This window comes from Rattus norvegicus, chromosome 8 (genome assembly GCF_036323735.1).
Source record: "Rattus norvegicus strain BN/NHsdMcwi chromosome 8, GRCr8, whole genome shotgun sequence".
In the NCBI taxonomy this organism is placed as follows: Eukaryota; Metazoa; Chordata; class Mammalia; order Rodentia; family Muridae; genus Rattus; species Rattus norvegicus.
In genome coordinates this window covers 28,236,635-28,260,969 of record NC_086026.1, presented here as the reverse complement: position 1 = coordinate 28,260,969, position 24,335 = coordinate 28,236,635, and the positions used below count along the sequence as shown (strand labels likewise).

Below are 24,335 nucleotides of genomic sequence, written 5' to 3'. Positions count from 1 at the left end.
TGTGGACTTTGTTGTTATACTGTTTTTCCCTTTGGTTTGTTTGGGGTTTCTGAGACAGGTCTTCTGTAGCTCAGGCTGGCCTTCCACTTGTCTGGGTAGAAGAGGCTAGCCTTAAACTTCTATCTTCCTCCTGCACCTCTCAGGTGCTGGGATTACAGCCAGCTTTGAAGAAAAAACAAGATTGTTTTTGTTTTGTTTTTATTTGCTTGTTTCCTGAGATAAGGTCTGACTCTGAGCCCCAAACTGACCTTGAAATATGGCTAATCCTCCAGTCACAGCCTCTCAAATGCAGGGATAACAGGAGTGAGCTCCCTCACTCAGCTTGGGAAACTAGTTGTCTATGTAGGCGGAGTGGTCAGGGGTCTACGGTGAAGCCAAGGGGTCAGCCTAGAAGCAGCAGGTATACTCCTCTGAGAAAGGTGCCTCCAGTACAGACGCGCCCCAGTGGTGGCCCCAGGAAGCTACTGGTTCCCACTCTGACAGGTGGTGTCCCGAGCCCCATGTATCTCAGGCCATTCTAAATCTGCGTCAAGCAATCAGCTAACCCGGTGTGTGCAGGGTGCTCTACCTGTGTTTCCTCTGTGTGGACACTGCTCTGTCCCACCAGGCTCCAGTTCAACTGAGGGGCATCCACATGGCGGTGGGTTCCAAAACCAATCTTTCACTTCTGACTCCATCTATCTATCGCCAGACTTCTCATTCTTCCAGAATGTTCTTTGTTTACCTGCCCACCCATTTTTCTGTCTAGTTAGGTCCAGGTCCCTGTCACGTCTCCAGCATCTGGTCCATTAGGCCCAACTTAAGGCTTGACAGTGAAGACACACACCTGACAACCTTAAAGGAACCTGGCCTTCATGACAACGTTACCCTCCTTCTCCAGTCTGTTTCCCAACCTGTAACTGAGGACAGTATAAAAGCAGCAACTGGGGGTTGGGGATTTAGCTTAGTGGTAGAGCACCTGCCTAGCAAACGCAAGGCCCTGGGTTCGGTCCCCAGCTCCGAAAAAAAAAAAAAAAAAAAGAAAAAAAAAAAAAAGCAGCAACTGTCTCCCAAGGACTTGGGTGGGACTCAGCTGGTGGACTGGGTCAGTTGCCTAGCAGATAGCAAGCCCTGGGTTCCATCTCAGCACGGAATAAACCAGAATGTTGGTACACATCTGAAATTCCAGCACATGGACACAGAAAGACTGGGAGTTTAAAGTCATCTTCAGCTACTTAGGAAATTCCAGACTAGCCTGGGCTACATGAGACCCCATCTCAAAGAAACAAGAGGAGGTGTGAGGAAGACACTCAGTAGTCATGAGCACTGACTGCTCTTGCAGAGGACAAGGGTTCAATTCCTAGTGACATGACAGTTCACAACTTCTGCAACTCCAGTTCCAGAGGGTCCAATACCCTTCAGTCTTCAAGGGCACTGCACATGTGTAGTACATATAAATTCATGCAAGCAAGCATACACACACGCACACACTCACATGCATACACACACACATGCACGCTTACACACAAGTGCACACATGCACACAGTGGGGTGCAGAGTAGATCTTAAAGAGAAACTAAACGGAAGCAAAGTGCTCATCTAGCCTCTGGCTGAAGCTGAGGCTGGCCTCCCAGAAACCTCACACACACCTTCTTAGTGTAGCATCAGGCTCAGGAGAGGCATGACAACGTCCTCCATTCGCTCAGTTTGCACAGAGGCCATGTGAGTAGTTCATTACTGCCTGTATTTTCTCCAAAAACATTGACACTTTAATAAGGGCCTAATTACAGCTAGCACTTGGCCCCTCCCCTGTAAATTAGGGTTCAGCAGATGCCCAAGTTTCTCCCGGCAACCAAGGAGCCTGTCATTTCAGCATTTGTATTCAAACCTGGTACAGCCTAGACCAGCTGCAGCTCAGAGCAACTGCAAGAGTGTGAGCAATGGGCTTCCCTTAGGTGACCAGCTCTTCCCCAGCTCTAGAAATGTTTAGTCAAGTCCAGTGTGGTGGAATAGGCCTGCCATTGCGGCACTCGGGAAAGGGGGGCAAGGAATCTCAAACTTGGGGACAGCCTGTGCTACCTAGCAAAAACACTGTATTAAAAACAGATGAAAAGGCAGGTAGTGGTGGCAAATCAAACCTTTAATCCTAATTCTCAGGAGGCAGAGGCAGACTGGTCTCTGTGAGTTCAAGGCTAGCCTGATCTACAGAGTTTCAGAACAGCCAGGGTTACACAGAGAAACCCTGTTTCAAAAAATAAAACAACGACAACAAGAATACTGGTGAGATGCTCCCTGCATAAAGACACCTGCTGCCAAGCCTGATGATCCCTGGGACCCACAAAGGAGGGAACCAAGTCCTGCAAGCTGTCCTCTGACCTCCACATGCATATGAACACATGTGCACATGTACCTGTGCACATGTGAAGCAGCCCACCCAAGCGTCCCCTGGAGGCAGACGGTGTGCCCCCAGGCCACTTTCCCCATCCGCTCCCTGATCCCCAGGAGAGAAGTGGCCTGTGCCAAGCCCCACACCAATTCTTTTTAAGTCTCTTCCCACTGTCCCAGTTTCCTGACACTCTTGGGTATATTGCTGGCTCAGAACCTTTATACTGGCTGTTTCCACATCCTGGGATGCCTTTCCCAACTTCTGCTTCCAAAGGAGTAAGAGTGGCCCTGAGTGGAAGACCCACTGAGTTACGCATTAAGTCAGCTTCCCCAGGGTGAGGGTCTCAGTCTTCCTTTGTAACTTCTGGGAGCCTTAGTACATGACAGCAGACATCATACTACTGCCCTGTACTGCCTGGACTATATGCAGCCCCCGTCTTATAGCAGAGAAACCTGGGGTCTAGCCGGCACACTTACCATGCACAAAGTTCTCAGTTCCATCCCCAGTACTATATAAACCGAAGCATGGTGGTACACACCTGCAATGCCAAAACTCAGAAGGTGAAGGCAGGAGATCTAGAGTTCTGGGTTATCCTCAGCTATACAACCATTTCAAAGCCAGCCCAAGATTCAGCCCTTGGCAAAAGCCAGAAATCATAAATACACACCTGTCACTCGAGCACTGTGAAGACCTGGACAGACACATCCCTAGGGCTGGCTGGCCAGTCAGTCTAGACTAAGCAACAAGCCCCAAGTTCCAAGGAACTGAGACAATGTCTCAAAAGTAGATGGCTCCTGAGGAACCATGCCTAAGGCTGCCCTCTGACCTCCGCACACTCATACTCACATATCTGTGCATAGACACACACAAAGGAACCTAGGACCTAGAATCAATCCCCTTGACTGAAGGCACACAAGTCAATTATGGTTGACCCATGCTTGGAGCCTCAGGCCTCCATGTCATTATCATTACTCTCTAGAACCTTCGTGTAGTTTCGGGCTCTGTAGACATCTGGACCTCATGCGAAACCTGTTACATTTCAAGTCCTTGGCCTCCAGGGTTAGCAATCTGTATGCAAACCTCGGCAAGGGGCTGGGCCAACTCAGACGTCCTAGAGTACACTAATGTTCTTAGAAAAATCTAAGGCGGCACTGACAGGAAGCAGGCTGAGCTGTCCCTAGGTGCTTGGCACACTCTCTCCTTTGCTCCTGGCTGACAGCCAGATGTCCACTGATGGACATTCAAGAACAGCAGAAGGAGGAAACAGCAGTAGGGTCAGAATAGACTCTCAGTTCTGACTGTTTAGTAAAATTCACATCAGGAAATAGAGAATGGGACTGAGTGGGACCCTCTTACCGAGGCCGCATAATGCAGGTACATTATGGCATTCTAGAGTAATCACTATGTCTTAAGCCAGACATAGTGGTGCATACCTGATCCCAGCACTTGAAAAATGAAATCTGAAAACTGCTGCTACAATTCTGGGGGCCAACCTGTGCTATACAGTAAGTTCCAGGTCAGCCTGGACTACAGTATGAGACTGTTTCAAAACAAACAAACAAACCAACAACAACAAAAAAAAAAACCAGGAAGGGTGCTGTACACCTTTAATCCCAGCACTCAGGGGGCAGAAGCAGGTGTGTTCAAGGCCAGCCTGTCTATGTTGTGAGATGCTATTTAAAAAACGAATCAATAGCTGGGCTTGGTGGCACTTGCCTTTAATCTCGTCAACTGAGGTAGAGGCCAGCCTGGTGTACAAAGGGGGTTTCAGGACAGCCAGGGTTCAGTTACACAGAGAAACACTGTCTTAAAAACAAAACAAAACAAACATGGATATGTGCATATGCATATACATAAAATGTTTATTTCAGCACCTAAAGCCACAGTCATAGAAAGATCTCTGAGTATGAAGCAATCAAAGAAAACATAAATATCGATAATATTTGTTATCAATTGGTGCTGGGAACTGACCCCAAGGTCTTATTCATGCTAGGTAAGTTCTCTATGTCTGAGCTTAGCCCACAGCTCTCTCTTGGCCTTTTTTTTTTTTTTTTTTTTTTTTTTTTTGAGACAAGGACTAACAATGGAGGCCAGATTGACCTCAAACTCAAGAAATCTGCCTCAGACTCCCACGTCCCTAAGGTCACAGGTTCAGCCTAAATAAACACTTCCAACAACCCAGTCCCTGCAGCCTTGCATCAACTTTGAAGGTTTTTGAGACAGGGTCTGACTATGTATCCCTGGCTGCCCTAGAACTCTATGTAGAGTGAGCTAGCCTCAAATTTAGGGATGCCCTGCCTCCACAAGACTGGTAACAAAAACACACAACACAGGGTGTGTGTGTGTGTGTGTGTGTCTGTCTGTCTGTCTGTCTGTCTGTCTGTCTCCGTCCCAATGTTAGGGTGAGGCAGAGAGTGGTGGATCACTGGAACTCACTGGCCAACCAGACTAGCTGATCAGTGAGCTTCATGCTCAGTGAGGGACCATGTCTCTAAAATTTAAGATGGGAGGACAAACGCCTAATGACCAGAGTTTGATTCCCCAGGACCCACAGAGAATTGGAAGGACTTTACAAAGATTATGTCCCCTGACTCCACAAGTGCACTCTGGCACACACTTGGACACACACACACACACACACACACAATGATAATGTCCACAGCAAAGCAAATGTTATCACTGGGCACACACTGCAGCATCATACATGGAGCACTTCCTGGAATGGAGAAGTGCTGCTGTGTGCAAGGCAGAGGGGGAGGGACAGGAGTAAATCAACATCCCTTCTTCACTCACTTCCTGGATCCTACAAACAGCTGCGAGTGGAATTTGCCCACTGGACAGATGGAAGAAGCTGAGGCTCCCAGAGCTGTCTGGAGAGCATTCCAACTGGGAGGCTTTAGCTTAGAAGTCATCTGACGGGTTTGGGGATCCTGGGCCAGGAAAGAACCCTACAGAATGTTTCTTCCCAAGTTCCCTGAGTTCTGTCACTCAGAGAGGATGGACAGGCAGGGGTGCCTGGGCGGTAATGGAGAACAGACTAATGGATGGATTCACTTGGAAGACAAGAGTCAGTCGGCCCAAGAGAACCAGATAACAAGAGGCTACCAAAGTTCAGCAGGTCAGATGGCAGAGGCCCACTCAAGTAAATAAGGGGCACAGATGGGCATTCGCACACGAGAGGTCACCTCAGATGGCTAGCCAGACAACGGTGGACCTCAGAGTGGGTCTGGACAGATGGGACAACCAAATGGTGCCCGTAGGAAGCCTGTTCAGAACGGATAACCAGCTAACCAGACAAGAGAGAAGGCTCCAGATAAATAACTGGCCAGACAGACCCCAGGGGTCATCCCCCATGGATGGCTGGGTGGCAAGTGTTATCTTCAACAGCACACACACTAAGACTTCCAGGCAGCAGGAGAAAAGAGGAGTGGATCACCACAGATCACAGGCAAAGCGATGTCAGAGTTACCCAGCGATAGCCGGAACTAGATGCACCAAGAGAGGTTTGCATTGACCGTCTTGCCCCAAACACCACCCACGATCATCGACTAGTACCAGACCTGGATCTCCATCTCCAGTCTCTGAGAAAAGTCATGGAGACTCTTGCCCCAGACCTTACCCAATGCCACCGGTCCTGAGGCGTCCGCGAGCCGCAGTTCCGCCATTCCCCGCCCGCCCTCCGCGCCCTAGGCCGCCGCCCGCCCTCCCAGCCGGAGCCCCAGAACCGCCGCCGGCGCGCTCGCTCACCGGCCCACGAAGTTCTCGAGCACCGAACTCTTGCCGGCGCTCTGGCCGCCCACCACGGCGATCTGCGGCAGGTCCAGGTGGCAGCTCTGACCGATGGAGCTGAAGGCGTCCTGCAGCTTGTTAACCAGCGGGATGAGCTCTTCCATCCCGCGGTTGCCCATGGTGCCCGCCTCCGCCCCGCGGATCCCCCGACTACGACTCGCGGTCCCGATGCGTCTGTGGCCGTTGCTTCCTCCTGCTCTGCTCTGCCAGCCCGCCCGGGCTCCCCTTCGCCGCGACGCCCGCTCCCGGCTCGGCCTCACAGTCACCGCCTCATCCGGTTCTCAGGCGACACCCGACCCGAGCAACCTCCCCTCCCGGCCTCCGGGGTGGAGCCCGCAGCCCTAATGCTATATCTAATTGGTCAATAGCACTGCCACTCAAGAACGTGAGCCAATAAAAAAGGCACGAGGAAGGGTTAATTTCACAAGTTCACTGGGTAATAAAACCGTCACTCTTAAATGAAAGCCAATAGAAATCGAGCCGGGTTGTCAGACCGGGAAGGCGGGGTCTCTGGGAAAGACATTGAGGCCTCAGCTCACGGATGCGCGTTGGCTTATTGGTCACACAAAACGTCAACCTGCCAATAGTGTAAGGAATCAATCCTTCTACACTGGATTGTCACTTGACACTAGTTAATTCCGTAAAAATTTCTCATTGGTTGATATAAATATCACTTCTCTACTCCAACCAATAAGAGAAAAGAAGAGCCGTAATCTTTTTATACAGTTTCTATACAGTTTCTGTATGCTGGCTACAAACTCTCGATGTTCCCCCTGTGTCCACCACCCGGTCTTGCTAGGATACACGTTACTAGCGTCCCAATCCTGACTGACAACCGCGTCATAAAAATTCTTTCAGCTTTCCTGGCATTTTTTAACACTTTGTGATATTCTTTTAAAGCAAAGGGCCACAGTACTCAGGGAGGCGAACATCGTGGATAAGGTTCAGTGATTGTCACACCTGAATTCTGAGGCTGTAGTGAAAACTTGTATTTTAGAAAGCCTCACAACTCCTAGCTCTGAAAGAATCCCAATGCCAGTGAAGATAAGTGGACACTTCTGCCTCACAGAAAAGTACTCTCGTCTTCTCATGCCTGTATCTGTATATTACTAAGGATTGAGTCTACGGTTTCATGAAGCTAAGCAAATGTTTTACCAGTGGCTACAACTCTAGGGTTATTTTTACTTTATTTTATTTTTTGCTCCAAGAGCGATGGCTCAGTGGTTAAGAGTACTCGCTGCCTTTGGAGCAGACTCAAGTTTGGTTCCCAGCACCCACATGACAGCTCACAACCATCAGTGAGTCCAGTTCCAGGAATCTGACACCCTCTTCTGGCCTCCATTAGTATCAGACACAGACATGACACACATACCTACATGCAAGCAAACACACCGATGTACAGTTTTTTAAAAATTCACATAACATTTAATTTTTTAGAATTATCTATTTATGTATAGGAGTACACTGTAGCTGTCTTCAGACACACCAAGAGAGGGTGCCAAATCCCATAACAGATGGCTGTGAGCCACCATGTGGTTCCTGGGAATTGAACTCAGGACCTCTGGAAGAGCAATCTGTGCTCTTAACCACTGAGCCATCTCTCCAGCCCAACATTTCATTTAAAGGATTTACTTTTTTATGTGCACCAGATACGTGCCTGGTACCCATAGAAGTCAGGAAGCATCAGATCCCCTAGATCGGGAATTCTGGATGGTTGTGAACCGCAATGTGGGTGAGCAACAACTGTTCTTAACCGCTGAGCTATCGCTTCAACCCCAAACTCTTGTTTTGTGTTCATGGTGTTTCGCCTTGTTTTGTTCTCCATATTCATGTAGACCAAGAAAACCAAAGGAGGGCATCAGATCTTCCCAGAACTGGAGGTACAGTTTCAAGCTGCCATGTGGGTGCTCAGACCTGAACTCAGGTCCTGTGCAAGAGCAACAAGTGCTCTAACCTGCTGAACCAAAATTCCAGCCCTCTTATTTTAACTATGTTTGTTTATGTTGGGTGCGGTACAGACACTTGAGAGGAGAATAGGGCATGGGATGCCCTGAAGCGGTCGTCAGTCATCTGATTATGGGCGCTAAGAACCAAACTGTAGTCCTCTCCAACAGCAACCACAGCTCCAGCCCCTGTTGTTTCTGTCACTTGTGTGCTTGTGGTATGCTGCCCTGTGCATATGGAGGGCAGATTTGACGTTAGGGAAGGCCACTTTCAGTTTTTGAAGCAGGATTTCTCAGCCAAGAGCTGGTCAATTCAGCAGGGCTGGCTGCTGGCTGACCTTCCCAGAGCTGGAATTACACAAGCTCACCACCATGCTTGAGTTTTTATGAGGGACCTGTGGATGTCACCCACCATCTGTATAGATGCCCATCCACCCACCCCCAAGCCATGGTAAGTCAGAAGCCAATATTCCACTTGTTTCCATGTTTCTTCAACTTTTCTACACCCTACATTCTTTAGTTACCAAGTGTAATTTGGAGATCCACTCTCTAATGCAAGAATGGAGGAATACACTATTTTGCAGGCAAAATCGGAGGTTCTGGAGTGTACTTTGGGGGGAATGGTGCTGACAGAGCCTCATTCGGCAGAGCCTTGACTCGAGGCTGTGTAGTGGAGGATGGTCTTGGACTTAGATCTTCCTGCCATGACGCTGCAGTGTTGAGAGTACAGGCAGGAGCCACCAGACCCAGTTCATCAGGGACACAGAGTTTCTCTTCATGCCAGGATCCCAGCATCTGCCCCAGAAGAGTCTTTTCCTTCTAGGAGGGTTGTGTTTGTTTTCATGAGACATAGTCTGTGTAGCTTGGGATGATCTTTACCTACTATGTATCCCAGGCTGGCCTGAAATGCCTGATCCTCTGGCCCCAGTGTCTTGAATATAGGGGTTTCAGCCCTGCCACCAGGCCAGAGTGGAACAGCTAATTGGTAATAATTTGATGCCTCTGGGCACACGTGTACTTGAATAGGAGTCAGTGAGGAGGCAGAAGGAGCGTACACTCTGGAAAGCAGCTGACAGGAGGTGGTACAGGGGTCATGCTGGAGCAGTGAGTGAGACGATGACAGAGGGGGACCCTTTAAAAACAAGAAAGAAAAAAGAAAGAAAAAGACCAGAGCATTAAAGCTCCTCCTTGTTTGCCTTGTTGGCCAGAGGAATAAGATATGTGTGTAAGCCAGTGGGAAACTTTAGGAGAACTAGGTAACATCAACTGATAAGCCATTGTTTAAGGAACAGGACTTAGTCCCAGGTCCCAAATATATGGGTTTATGGTTGGTAGGCTTGGTGTCACATACTTTATCAGTGCTGCAAGAACCTGGAAAAATACTAATTATACACAGAAGGAGTTGGCTGAATATTATGTGGAAACAATAAAAAAAGAAAAAAGGTATAGGGTTGGGTGTGTGCCTCTGTGGATCTGTGCTTGTCTGGGATGCTCTGGGCTCCATCCCCGGCACATGAACCAGGAGTGGTGGTGCACACCTATGATGCCAGCCTAGGGAGCAGAGGCCAGGTAATGGTAGAGATTCAAGGTCATCCTTAAGAATACAGCAAGCGGGTTGGGGATTTAGCTCAGTGGTAGAGCACTTCCCTAGCAAGCACAAGGCCCTGGGTTCAGTCCCCACCTCCGAAAAAAAAGAAAAGGAGAAAAAAAAAAGAATACAGCAAGCTGGGCTGGAGAGATGGCTCAGCGTTTAAGAGCACCCGACTACTCTTCCAGAGGTCCTGAGTTCAATTCCCAGCAACCACATGATGGCTCACAACCATCTGTAAAGAGATCTGATGCCCTCTTCTGGTGTATCTGAAGACAGCTACAGTGTACTTATATATAATAAATGAATAAATCTTTAAAAAAAGAAAAAGAATACAGCAAGCTGTCTGATGGGTAGTCACACCCCTATACCCCAATACTGGAGACGCTGAGCCAGGCACGTCTCTGTGGGTTCAAGACCAACCAGGTCTACACTGAGAGTTCTAGCTGGGGCTAGTTAGAGCCTGTCTCAAGAAGAAAAGCAAAGGGTGGCAGGCAGGGTAACTAGATCATAGGTGAGGGGCAGAGCATAGTCAGGCATGCTTGGCCTTGGGTTTGATCCCTGTCACATGCCATGGTGTGACGTCTGCTAATTCACATCTATTATTAAGGAGAGTACAGAGTGCTAGGCAGCCAAGTTTGTGCTACAGGATTAAGAGTAGAGCAGAGGGCTGGAGGGATGGCTCAGTGGTTAAGAGCACTGACTGCTCTTCCAGAGGTCCTGAGTTCAATTCTCAACAACCACATGGTGGTTCACAACCATCTGTAATGGGACCTGATGCCCTCTTCTGGTGTGTCTTAAGATAGCTACAGTATACTCATATATAATAAATAATTTTTTTTTTTTTTTTAAGACTAGAGCAGAAAGGCAAGCTGCCATTCTCTACTGGTGACCTTGGGCAAAGCTGCTTCCTCTCCCTGGGCCAGGTAGGCACCTGACAACCAGGGAAGAATGAGAGTGATATCTTTCAGGGTAGCTGGGAGAGCCTGACCTAGACAAACCCCCCAGTTTGAGAACACATTCCAAAGCTGGGCTGTGCTCAGGGGTTCCCAGTTACCCCACAGTTTCTATGACTACTTTTTTGTTTTATTTTCATTGAGAAAGGGTATTACACTGTACCCTAGGCAGGCTATGAAAAATAAGTTGGCCTTAAACTTGCAGCTAACCTTTCCAGAGCTAGGATTATAGCTCTGGGGTCACAAGTCCTTGGGGCCATCTCCCAGACCCTCCTGGCTCTGCCTCTCTTTCTTTGTCCTGGGATCATACCCTCCAGGCCTCTGCACATATATCCAAGCATGGGCACACCTCCACTCTCTGGTTTACTTCTTACCGAGAATCGAGAAATCCAACTACAATGAGGAAGAAAGAAGACAGGGAGATCTTAAAAGATACAAGATCTTAAATGAAAACAAAAAGTAGTAACAAAATCTTTTGTAAAAAAGAGTCCTTCAATATTCCCTGTACCCCAGCGTCCTTCCCCAGCAACCAGGTCATGTGAGTGTGATTCCCACAGAGGCCAGTGCTTCAATGGCCCAGGCAGGACAGAGGCTGTGGTCCCCATACATGGTCCGCATGAAGTTCCGCACGAAGTCGGGAAAGCGCTGTTCCAAGATACTGCTGCGCGCGGCGCTCAGGAGCTGCAGCTGCAGGGCAATAAAAGCATCAGCTAGGACGTGGGCCACCAGCAATCCCAAGAGCACCCCCAAGGGCAGGGGGGAGCATCAGCTAGGGTGCGGGCCACCAGCAATCCCAAGAGCACCCCCAAGGGCAGGGGGGAGCATCAGTAGGGTGCGGGCCACCAGCAGTCTCAAGAGCAACCCGAAGGCACCAGGCTTGCAAAGAGGCTCAACCACATCAAGAGCCAGAGGCAAAGGGAGCCACCTTAGAGGCCCTACCCACACCACACCCTCCAGATGAATCTCACCCACAGGGCCCTTACTGCATTCTTATTACACCCCCAAAGGAGACCCTCAGACCCACACCTTCAATAAAAAGGGGCCGTGCTACCCCCCATCATAGCCTCACCCGACTCTGCCCTGGGAGCCAAGGCCCTCCCTGCCCCACACCATGTCCATCCAGGTCACCTGATAGGCAATGTTGTGCACGGTGAGGTGGTGCAGCGCTGCGGTGTTGTCACTGTGCAGCAGGGTGTGCAAGAAGGCGCGGCTGTGCCTGTGGGTCACACAGTTGGTGGCCGTATCCTGCCTGCCCTCTCCCCTCTCCAATCCCTAACTTCCAAGACCTACGTCTGGCAGGTGGCACAGGGACACTCGGGGTTTATGGGGCTGAAGTCCTTGGCGTACTGCTGCTTCTTCAACTGCAGGTTCCCAGTGGGCACAAGGGCGGATCCAAAACGCTGGGGGACAGGGAAAGTCAAGGTCATGAGGGGTACAGACTCCTAGCCCTTCCAGCCCCCTACCCGGGACTTACCGCTGTCCGTGTGGGGTATACACAGTCGAACATGTCACATCCAAGGGCCACGCAGACCACCAAATCGGTGGCATAGCTGGGTGCAGCCGTGGGATGGGAAGAGAAGCAGAGTCCACCTGAAGAGAGGGCTTCCAGGACTCCCTCTGCCCTCTCTCTAAGAGCCATGTGTCCTCTTTTGTCTGATTCTGTACTGATATTGTGTTTCCTGTAGCCTAGGCTGGCCCAATACTCCCTACATAGCTGAGGATGCCCCGGAACATTATTTACTCCAGGAAGTGGCTTATGTGACCACTTCATTAATTCCCCAGCAACACCATACCCTTCTTCCCATGAGGATCCCTCAAAAGGGAAAGGGGACCCCAGGATGGGCTCCCCACACCAGGGCTCGCCCCAACATACCCAACCCCCATCAGGTAGCGTGGCTTGTCCTTAGGCAGCATGGAGGTGCTCAATGCCACCATCTTCCAGAACTGCTCCTTGCTCTCTCCTCCGCTCAGACCTCCGATGGCAAAGCCCGGCACATCCCTCTTGGTCATCTCTGAAAGGACAGATGACCCTGGCTTAGGAGGACTTAGGATTTTGTGACATTACAAAAGGCTAAACCCAACTCCTGTCCCGAGACTCAACTTCCTGTGTTACAATGCAACACAGCTGCTAACTTACAAGGCCATGAGACAAACATTTAGATACACACCCTGGAATACCTACAGCCCAGGAGGCTGAGGAGGGAGAATGAGGAATTCAAGGCCACCCTGAACTACAGGAGTGTGACTAGGTCATTAGCAGCTCATTACTCAGACTCCCTGGGTCCCTGCTCAGCTGCACATCATCCGAGTGAGGTGACGCATGTCAGTGACGTGGAGGCAGGAGGATCATCCTCTGCTACACAGGAAAGTCCAGACCAGCCTGGGCTACACAAAAGCCTGTCGTATGTCAATGTAATATTTCAACAGATCTGTGAGAGGAGCCAGCGGGCGGGAAGGAGCTGCCAAACCTCATGACCTGGGTTCCACCCCAGAACCCATGTGGTGGAAGGAGAGAACTGAACCCAAACTCACACTGTCTCTTACACATACACTGTGAGGGAGGGTGAATGGGAAGAGAGAGGGAAAGAGGGAGAGGGGAAGGAAGAGAGGGAGAGGGGAAGGAAGAGAGGGAGAGAGGGAGAGGGAGAGGGAGAGAGAGAGAGAGAGAGAGAGAGAGAGAGAGAGAATGATAAAATTAGAAAACTAAGACCCAACCTGGAATCGGTATTTGGCTCCATTACTTCCATTTTCTGGACCTGCCCTACTGCACGAGGCTCAGGGCCTTCATCTCCTGCATTCACACCTTTGCCAGTTAACGGTTATGGCCACAGCATCATTCTGTACCCAGACCAGCCCCACCCTTGCCAGTACCTGACTCTACCTTTCAGGCAAGTGGTCCGAAGATCAGCATTCAGTCCGCCCTGGATGATGGCAAAGAGGTTCTGCTTGTCCTGACGCTTATGGGCTGCGATGCATCTGTCCAGCCAGCGGACTGACCTGCAGGAGGGTTCATCACAGAACCTCAAGTGGCTAGGGAGAAGGACAGGGGCCACAGGGCCCAAATCCCTCCTTCGTGTGCACACGCGCGCGCGCGCACACACACACACACACACACACACACACACACACCTGTGCATGGCCTCCTCCACTCGAGGGCCTGTCACCGTGCTGCTCACCACATCGTCCAACTGCATGATGATGTCCGAGCCTGGGAGTGGGAAGGTGCGCTCTGGTGAGGAAGAGGACACGGAGGACCCTCCCAGGGACCACCTCTGTAATCATCCTAATATGGCTGCACAGAAGCCAGGAACCTTCTCGTTCTCTTTTGTATAAATAACCTTACGGACCAGTGAGATAGATCAGCAGGCAACGGTGCTTTCTTCCAGTCCCAACTCTCCAAGTTCAATCCCTAGGACCCACACGGTGGAAAGAGGGAACCGATTCCTGCATGTTGTCACTCTGGATCCCAGACTCTTCCCCAGCTCCCACTCCTCCGCCCCTACTGAAATCGTGTGCCTACAGCAATGGTCTAACACACACAAGGCCACAGACTCCATCCCCAAAACCGCAGGAAGTGGGTGCGCTGGCTCTGTCCCAGCATTCGGGAGGTGGAAGCAGAGGAATCAAGAGTCTAAGGTTGGGGGTCACTGGTTAAGAGTGCTCACTGTTCTTCCAGAGAGCCTGGTTCAGTTCCCAGATCCCACATGACAACTTGCTGTGAGTTGTCATATGATTGTATCGGAGAATCCAATACCCTCTTCTAGGCTCTGTGCCACATGAGGTACACAGATATACATGCAGGCAAAATACCCACACAAAATCAAATAGCTAGACATGGTTGGTGCACACAATTAATCCGAAGAGGCAGGAGGAGCTCTGAGTTCAAGGCCAATGTAGCCTACCTAGCAAGATCTAGGCAGTCAAGGCTAAATAGGGAGACTCAATTGTTAGATTTCCAACCCAGGACCCCCAACCCTAACCCTGTTAATATACAGGCAATTTCACTGGCCTGCTCTCAGGGACCTAGCAACTGCTAAAGGGACCTGCCAAGGCCAGGTGCACAAGGTGTGTGCAGCTGATAAAAGCACCCACCCGGCACCCCAGCATCCCTCCTCTCTCTGTCTTGCTCTGTCTCTCTGTCTCTGTCTCTCTGTCTCTGTCTCTCTTTGTCTCTGTCTCTGTCTCTGTCTCTCTCTCTCTCTCTCTGTGTGCTCCCCCGTTCTGTCTCCTGGTCAGGGACAAACATCCCTCAAATCCCCCCCACTGCAAAAAGCTGTCTTCTAATAAACCTGTTTTTATGTTTTTAATTCAGCTTGAATTGGCTTATTTCATTGGCAGAGAAAAACTGTCTCAAATCCAACAACAACAAAAAGAAAAATACAATCTTTAAAAATGTATTTTTTTTTTAGAAAAATAGAATTCAAGGTCATTCTTGGTTCCCTCTGAGACCCTGTCTGAGACAAGATGGAGGCAAGGACTGGCACCAAAGCTGACCTCTGTGTCCTGCTCTTGCTTTATGGCACGAGTGCACACACCAATACAAATAAAGCATGGCCACCCTTTGCATAATGCTTCCTGCTAACGATGATTCTGAAACCCAAAGACTTCCCCAAATGAAAGGTCTGGGGCCCTGAGGCCAAGACTCAGCAGCAGAGCCCCAGCTTGGCACACGCGAGGACCTGGGTTACATGCCCAGTTAGACAGAAGAGATAGATAGTTAGATAAATGGATAGATAGACAGGTACACAGATGGATGGATGGATGGATGGATGGATGGATACAAGGACTAAAGGATGAATATAGACTATCCCAGTTTAATTTCACTTGAGAGAAAAGCCACGAGGGATTTCCTAGATCACATGGGCTGGGGGCCATATCTGAGAGAGGGCCCAGCCCTCCATGAGCAGTACTACCTCTAGGCAAGTAATGTTGGACTAAATAAAAAAGCGTTGGGCTGAGGCTTGGACTTTGTGGCTGAGAGCACTCGCTGTCCTTCCAGAGGACCCAGGTTTGGTTCCCAGCACCCAGGTAAGTCAGTACCGCCTGTAACTTCAGGCGTAGAAAATGTACTCCCTCTGGCCTCCTCAGACATCTGCACTCCCATGTATATACAACACATAACAAAATAATAAAAATCAATCTTAATAGAAACTAGCTAACTAAGCATGAGCCTGCAAGGAAGCTAGGGAGAAGTATTTCTCATTGCTTCTGCTCCAGGGACCTGCTTTGGTTTCCCTCGATGATCAACTGCGTAAGCCCAGTAAAAGGCAGCTTAGGTCAGGCTGTTTTATCACACAGAGGGCTTTTGACTCACCAGGTCTAGTGAGAAGAAGCAAAGGCCAGGCTGCACAGCAAAGCTTTGTTCTTTCCCAAAAAACAAACAAACAAAAGAGAAGGCAGAGCCAGGTGTGTTTCCCTGAGCATGCCTGTTCCCGTAGCGGGAAGCAAGAGAGTCCCCAGCTTCAGCGTAGCCAGCACAGCATAGGGAGAGCCTGTATTTAGGTGCAAGAACTCAGGCCAGGGCTCTGGGGTAGAGCTCTGGCGGATTAGCATGTGGCTCAGTGGTAGCCCCTTGCCCAGAATCCCTCAGTGAGGGGCCATATGTAAGAAGAAATAAACCCTTTCCTCACCAAGTTGTTTTTGCTCCTGCTGTTATCACGGCAATCTTATCCTGCTATCAGAAGATACAGGGACCCAGGACAACTCTTGTCGCACAAGCTGCTCTGGCAACACCGGAGGATTCGTAAGAAGACTTTAGGATAAAGCCCATACCCAGCCAGCACCAGGCCTTAAGCCCCGACAGATCATTCTACTTGTACGTATGGAAGTGGGGAAGAGTTGGAGCTTATGTTCCAAGGCTCCAGCCCCAAGTACGATCTATAACATAACCTGTCCTGGACTGTAGACGCAGCTCAATGAATGGCATGCTTGTGTAGTGTACAGAAAGCCCTGGGCCTGATCCCCGACTCACTATAAAACCGGGCACACCTCTTCTGGTGTGTCTGAGGACAGCTACAGTGTACTCATATATATGAATAAATTAATCTTTAAAAAAAAAAAAAAACGGGCACAGTGGCATTTGGCTGTAATCCCACCACTCTGGAGGTGGGAAGGAAGAGAACTGGGGGTTCAAAGTCAACTTCAGTTAAAGAGGGAGTCTAAGTCAGCATGGACTATGTAGGTCTCTGTCTCAAAAAAAAAAAAAAAAAAAAAAGATAAAATAAAACAAACTACATAGATGGAAATAAGAGACCCAAAGCATGCCTGTCTCATCTTGTTGCCACCAATATTTTATTAAACTCAATTTGTTACTAGGAACACTAACAGCTTGGTGTGGTGGCACCTGTCTAAAAGGCCAACACTCCAGAGGAAAAGCAAAAGCAGGTATACCTCTGTTTGAGGCCAGCCTGGTCTACCAGTCTACATAGAGAGTTCTAGACCAGCTGAAGCTAAACAGTGAGACCCTCTCCAAAATAACTAGCAATAAGTAAACGATAAAATACACGCACATAAACACGCACACCACATAAACACATAAAACAAACCCACAAATAAAAGGGTAACTCCGTATCCAGCACTGTGCTTACACTCCTGACATTTGTTCTCTTGTCTGGTCAAGAGATGGAGACAGCTTCTAAACAGTGTAACCCAAGCAGGCCTAGAAGTAGCGACAATTTTCTGCTAGCTAGGCAGCCGACACGTGCTTTTTGTTTTTTAATGTGTTTCCTTTGTTTGCTGTGGTGGGGATCTAGTTCAGGACTTTGGCAAGGCACTCTAATCACCTGAGGCACATGCCCAACATGGGACCTATTCTTTATTCTTATTTTCACTGGGCTAAAGAGTCCAAATTCACGTGGCATCCGAGGACCTGTCTAAGCCACAGACAACCTAAAGGGGCGGTGCCCCAGGGTTCTCTTACCCAGAGCGTTCTGGATCTCCACCGACCTCTCTGGGCTCAAAAGTGTCTCTTCTCCATCATAGGGCGAGCGGAAGCGGACGCCCTCCTCCGTCACCTCGGACAAGGAGATGAGAGACACCATCTGGAAGCCGCCGCTATCCTGGGGAGAGCCCGCCGCAAAGCTGTCAGGAGATCGAGCCTGGGGATCTCTCACCTGAACGCAGCGCCCAAGGGCGGCAATCCCAACTCACCGTCAGCAGATTGTGGGGCCAATTCATGAAACCGTGAAGACCGTGAGCTTTCTGGATCAGCTCCGGACCCTGTGATGGAGAAAAAGTTAGGCCGTAACCCGACTCCACGGCCAGGTCTGGGTGAGCCCCAGCAGTGTGCTTACTAGAATGACATTTCCTGAGGCGTGTCCCGGCAAGGCGGCCCCCTCACCGCCCACCCCCGGATCGAATCCACACACCGGCCTCAACCCCAGATGGTAGGTGTTGCCCAAGCAGATGCGGCAGCCCAGGGAGTCCAGCTGCTCCGCGGTGATACCCTTCATGGTGGCCTGTGTACCCACAGGCATGAACACAGGGGTGGCTACCGTTCCATGCGGCAGCCGCAGCTCACCGGCCCGAGCTCTGGAGCGACTGCACTCAGCGACTAGCCGCATGATTCGTGGAGCGGACTCAAGCGAACCTGGGCTGCCTACCGCCGCCATTTTCAGTTCCGGAACCACGTGGGCTGACACCACAGTGGACAGAGCCATGTTGCCCGGAATCACGTGATCTGGGAGGTATCAGGAACCATGGCAACTGACGCCTACACCCTCCACACTGGATGTACTACTTCCAGATCCCATTGCTGACACTTTCCCTCTATAACGAAAACGGTTCTAAAGCCCAGTGCCATTGCTCAGTGAGTGAAGATACACGGCGCCAAGCCCGATGACCTGAGTTTCTGGGATCTACAAGACAGCCATTCAAATTCGTATGGGCGGACATACAATAAATGTATTTTAAAACACTTCAAGACATGTTTTTCTGTTGTATAAAATACAACAGTCCAATATGCTCCCAAGATTTGGGAGGCTGAGGCAAAAGGATTGTGTGGAGTTAGAGATCAACACAGCACAGTGAGTTTCCTGCCAGCTTGGGTTACAGAGAGATCCCATCTCACAAAAAGAAAAAAAAAAAAAGATTGAACAGAGCAGGTTATTGCACTCCTTTGAGTTTGGGGCTAGTCTACACTGCCTTGCAAGCTCCAGGACTGTTAAGGCTATATTATAGGCTACCTCCAAAACAAAACATGGCATTGTAGGGCGCTACTGCAATCCCACAGCCAGGAAGTAAAGATGAGTGTCAAAATTTCAAAACCATCCTCTACCATATAGTGATTTCAAGGCTTGCCTCAAAAAGTGTGTGTGTACTGGAGAGATGGCTGGGCAGTTAAGAGCACTGAATGCTCTTCCAGAGGAAATGGATTCAAATCCCCAGCAACCACGTGGAAGCTCACAACTGTCTGTAATGCCAAGATCTGACACCCTCACATGAACACACGTGCAGGCAAAACACCGATGCACGTAAAATTATTTTAAAAAAAATCAAAATAAGGACTAATGAGTTAGCAGGTAAGAGCATGTCCCCAGAGGACATCGGATACCTAGCACACACAGCCCCCTGTAACTCCAGTTCCAGGGGATCTGATGTCCTCCTTTGATCAGGCAGGTACACACACATTCAGGCAAAATACTTACATACACATAATAAATCTTTATAAACAAGCGCTTCCTGCCTGGCATGCACAAGGCTCTGGGTTGAGTCCTCTGCACACATACTCACATACACACGGCAGAAAGATAGATGTATTTGTGTCTTCATACATGTAGTCCCTAACACCAGTCTCTGTCATTCTGTGTTCATTCAAGGACCCAGCATGTAGTCTCAGTCATTTTTTGTCAAAGGATTCCTATCATTACAAAAGAAACCTAAAGCCCAGAACCTGGACCCTCACAATTATTCAATGGTGTGTGTGTGTGTGTGTGTGTGTGTGTGTGTGTGTGTGTGTGTGTACACTCATGTGTCCCCGGTGCACTGAACAGAGATAAAGTCAAGTGATTTACTGTCAATGTAAACTATATCTGTCACCTCTGCCGGCAGAGGGCACCATTGTCCCACATTTCCAAAGAGTTGCTATACAGAACCTGCTATTCATGGGCAAAGGTACTGGGTAGACCCTTAATAGTCTCTTGCCCTGTGATAAAGGGTAAATGATACCAATTTCCAGAGGCTTTAGGGGTGAGCTTAGTCAGAATGCCTCAAAACACCAAACTGAGGTGTCACTGCTCAGTGATACAGCACTTTCTGAGCAATATTCAAGGCCCTTGTGCTTGTGTGTGAGCAGAGGCCAAAGGATGGCTAATTTTTCTGCTCTGTGGCTCTCCACTTTAATCCGCTGAGGCAGTCTCTCACTGAAGCTCAAAGTAGCTTGGCAGATAACAAGTCCCAGAGATCCTCATCCCCACTCTTCCACACACACAGTGCTGGTGTTACAGGTCACAGCCCTGTTTTAGAATTTTTACATTTGTGTGTGTGGGTATGTCGCTGTGGATACTTGCCACAACATCCATGTGGAGGTGGAGATGGCAACAGTGTACTCACATAAATAAAAAAATTTTTTTATTTTATTGTGTATGAGTACACTGTAGCTGCCTTCAGACACACCAGAAGAGGGCACCAGATCCCTATTGCAGATGGTTGTGAGCCACCATATGGTTACTAGGATTTGAACTCAGGACCTCTGTTAGAGCAGTGGTGCTCTTAACTGCTGAACCATCTCTCCAGCCCAATACAATAAAATCTTAAAAAAGAAAAAAATTATAAAAAAAATCTTCTAAAAGAAAAAAAGAGTAAGAGAGAGCAAGAGTTTTTCTGTTGTTTTTCAAGACAAGATTTCACTGTGTAGCACTGGCTGTCCTAGTACTCACTTTGCAGCCCTGGCTGGCCTTGAACTCAGATATCCGCCTGCCCTCACTGGGTCTTTTTTCTTTTCTTTTTTAAAGATTTATTCATTTTATTTATATGAATACACTATAGCTGTCTTCAGACACACCAGAACAAGGTATTGGATCCCATTGCAGATGCTTGTGAGCCACCATGTGGTTGCTGGGAATTGAACTCAGGACCTCTGGAAGAGCAGTCAGTGCTCTTAACTGCTGAGCCATCTCTTCAGTCCCTATTGACAGGGTCTTAACATGTAGCCCACCTGCCTGTCTCCTGGATGCTGGCATTAAAGGCCTGTGCCTCCAAACCCAGCACCCTATATGCTATTGATTCATCCACTAGCCTAGGCTGGCTTGCAAGAAAACACAAAGGATCTACTTGTCTCTACCTCCCAGTATTAGGGTCAAAGAGGAAGATCATTGCTATGGTCTGACATGGGCTGGGGCTCTACTCAGGATCATATGATTGGTTATATGGACTGACCTTTCCACCCCTAGAGAGGTGACTATCTTAAGGATGAGTAGACTTCTCTGAGTCTAGATTTTTATTTCTTTTCTTTCTCCTTTTAGTGTTTTGCAGCCTATTCTGCCCTCAAGATTCTTCTGCTCAAGTGAACTCATTAGCCTCCAATGCTTCAGAAGCATAGAACAAACAAGGACTGGGCTGGTGGAAGGCCCCTCAGCTTAAAGTAAGACCTGAAGGCTGGTGCAGACTGGAGAGGGCTCTTGAGCAGCGAACTCCAAGAGTGGCTGGTGGAACTGAAGGGAAAGGATGGAAGCAGATATCACTGCAAGAAGTCTGGATTGGAGGCTGCAAGCTTTGCCGCTGGGGTAAATATACACGGGAGGAGTGTGTGAGAGCTGGGGGGTGTCCTGAGTCCTCCCCTGCAATTAACACAAGCAGGAACTCCGCTTCAGCACAAAGGACAGCGCCAGGATAGTTGCCTGGAGATTGGAGAAGCCTCTGCACATTCAAGAGGCGGGGCTGAGCGCGCACTGCTTTCAGAAGCTTGGGGACTCTGTAAGAAAGCTGGCGCAGTTCCCAGTGTGGCAAAGTCCAGGAGTTGCCTAGGAAATCCTGAGGAAGGGACTGGGTTGGAAGGGGTGCTGTGTGCCCACACTGTGCTCTGGGAGCTCTCCATGCACTTACCTTTTTTGCCTAGCCACAGGTGGTCTGTGCTCTCAGACTGTGTTCTTTCTTACCAAGAAGTCCTGTGGCTGTCCACGGAAACCTCTAAATAGGGATTAGGGGGCTGGCATGAGAAAGCATAGGTCTGGAGTTTAGACAGACAGGCAGGGACTAGATAGAATTCTGGATACAGATAGAAGCTGAGAACTTTCTGGAATGTAAAATTAGGGTTCCAGAACCAATGGTAAAATGGTGGCTTAAGGACCATGGATTCGGGAGGGCACTGTAGGAACCTCTAGAGCCTTTAAGCTTGTTTAGTCAGTCAGGGTAGAGGTATTCCACGGTACCCTACAATGCCTAAATACCACAGCGGCTGGGCTTGGATGGCATTTTTGGGGCAGTGGAAAGGCCTGGGCCAAGAAATCATAATCACCATCGCTCTGAATATCCCACCTTACAACAGGAATACAGGCCCTGTCCTTTCAAAAAGGCCCACCTCTGAGTTCTTCAAACCAACTTAGGTCTCCTTCGAATCCCAGAGACTTTCAATTTCAGAACGTTCCAGAATTTCAGCACCTCCTGGCCTACAGTCTCTCTTCTTGTCTCCCAATGCCACTGACCTTGCTCCATAACTCAGAGGGGCTCATCCATGTCTTCCCAGGTCAGAACCTTCAAGTGCCTCATTCCACAGCCCTTAGGACAAGGGTTATAATCCCAAGGCCTGGCATTTGTTGAGCCCCGCCCAGCAGTCACACTTTCCATCATTTCCGTTTGCGTGCCTGCTTCATTCAACCCTATTGTTCCTCTGCCCAAGGTAATCTCTAACTTTTGACCCTAACCTCCTTCTGGCCCAACTAAGGCTTGGAAGCTTAATGACTGTAAAGAGAGAGCAGTGCCAACAGAGGTAGCATAGACCCTGAGCATGCCTGCCACTAAAGCACATAGTTTGTTTTTAAAAAAAAAAAAACAAAAAAAAAAAAAAACAAAAAGTGTGGCAGCACCTCTCTTGTCTCTTGGGAAGGGTCAGAGCCCTACACCCAAACCTCTATTGTGACCTGCAGTATCTTCAGTTCTCAGCACATGCAGTACAGTTTGTTATATCTGAAGTCACACCCAGACTGGATGTGCAGCCGCAGATGCCAAAAGCATTAACGGTGATCTTTGGGACAGAAGCAATCAAGTGGATGGTAAGTTGGCAGATGAGAATGGCCACTGCTCAAATAGCATCCCTCCCACCCAGAGTCCAGAGGTGGCCTTTAGTCACCTATTCCTAGCCTGTGGAAAGCTTCCTGCCCTCTGACAAGTGTTAGTACTCTGGAGCAGTTTGCACCTGGATCCCAGGCTCCAACCTCAGGCCTTATCATTTGAGGAAAACTGATAACTAGATAGGCTTCTAGTTATCCGAATGGGCAGGGCTCCTAGCGGATTCCTGCTGAGGCTCCTGGTGACCTTTGAAGACAGATGACATGAGACACCATCCAAAGCAATCTGGAGAACAGCACCCAAGGAATGCTATTCATAAACCAGCTCCTATCTACTTCTATTGGGTGGAGGAGCAACTGCCAGGAAGGCTGCCCATCAGGTAGGCACAGGCAAAGGACCAGCAAGAGGTCTATGTTTATGGGACAAGCTAACCTTCCTGAAGCCAGCTTCCTAAGTTGATGAGCTCAGATACAAGAGGTGGGTGTGTAGTCAACTGCTGCTTGTTGAGTGTTCCTTGAAACACTTCAGTGTGGTAGGCAGGTAACATCACCCAGAGCTGCTGGAGGGGAGAGCCAGCTTGGCGAACGGTGTAGTTGCTGTTCTGGTCTTCAGAAGAGTTCTAAGTTCCCGTGCCTCAGGGCTGTCATCTCACTAAGGCACCCTTTGTGTCCCTTTCTCACAGCAGGAGACAGCAATTTTCCTTGTACCTTGTTGCATGCATGGAGGCAAGAGCCTAGAGTACCGCAAACATCTTCTGAGTAGCCCGTCACTTGTATGAGAGGCTGTGGGACACCTGTGCTCAGGCTTACAACACTACAGACGGCGGACAAGGTGATGGCTGACAAGGGGACATTTGTTCAAAGCTTGGGCTGGAAGCCCTCAGCAGGTAGCCCTGGTGGAAATGCAACATCATCTGCACTGCAGGAGCAGTGAGCAGCATGCAGCATGTCCCAAGGCACTCTCTCCAGGCAACACTGGCTTCTGGCAGCATCCCTCCCCACCATGGTGCAGGACTTCACCTGAGGGGCAAAGACCACCGACAGTGACAACCACTGCCCTTGGGCACTCACAAGTCCTAGTCCCAACTCCTGAATTTTCCTAGCACCTCTAGTCAGGACTGAAACTGGGGGCCTTACCTGGCTGACCTCCCATGCAGTTTTCCAGCTGAGTTTACAGTCTGATCTGCCTTGGTGTGAGGTTAGACTTAAAACCATATCAGACCTGGGTGTGGTAACGCACCTCCAGACCCCTGGCATCCCAGCACTTGGGAGGTTGAGGTAGGAGGAGTTCTGCAAGTTTGAGGCCAGCTGAGGCCCCACAGAGTGAATGAGGACATGGAGAACCAACACCATCCAAAAGGAGAAGACAGTGGAAAGCCTACAGATTCTCGACTCTCCCTAATAACCATGTTCTTCTCTGACCAGCCCCCCCCTTGCATGGCTGGGGTCAGACACCCAGGCCTGAGACAGGCG

The 24,335-nt window shown here is 49.4% G+C and overlaps 2 protein-coding genes across 19 annotated transcripts in view; both read right to left on the bottom strand.

Moving 5' to 3' along the window:
* Positions 1-6,626, bottom strand: part of Dnm2 (dynamin 2) — an 81,954-nt gene extending 75,328 nt beyond the window's left edge. For 14 of the 15 annotated variants that reach the window (XM_006242614.5, XM_039080918.2, XM_039080917.2 and 11 more), the window contains exon 1: positions 6,113-6,626. In XM_006242614.5, the coding sequence (XP_006242676.1) occupies positions 6,113-6,273 (161 nt within the window). In that variant the 5' untranslated portion in view covers positions 6,274-6,626. The remainder of the gene's footprint in view (positions 1-6,112) is intronic. The other variant, NM_013199.2, reaches the window with a different exon arrangement.
* A 4,360-nt stretch (positions 6,627-10,986) lies between these two features.
* Qtrt1 (queuine tRNA-ribosyltransferase catalytic subunit 1) lies at positions 10,987-20,977 on the bottom strand. 4 transcript variants are annotated; one of them, XM_039082069.2, is made up of 10 exons: positions 17,934-20,977; positions 17,791-17,859; positions 17,561-17,699; positions 13,771-13,849; positions 13,523-13,638; positions 12,515-12,653; positions 12,116-12,191; positions 11,932-12,041; positions 11,770-11,857; positions 10,987-11,328 (listed from the first exon to the last, which is right to left on the bottom strand). In XM_039082069.2, exons 1-10 carry the CDS (start codon positions 18,297-18,299, stop codon positions 11,176-11,178), a joined length of 1,335 nt encoding a protein of 444 aa, XP_038937997.1. In that variant the 5' UTR covers positions 18,300-20,977; the 3' UTR covers positions 10,987-11,175. The 4 variants fall into 4 exon arrangements, 3 of the variants coding, with proteins under 3 accessions (XP_038937997.1, XP_038937998.1, NP_071586.2); XM_039082070.2 differs by having other exon boundaries at positions 18,161-18,261; NM_022250.2 differs by having other exon boundaries at positions 10,992-11,328; positions 18,009-18,263.
* Positions 20,978-24,335: the final 3,358 nt, after the last annotated feature.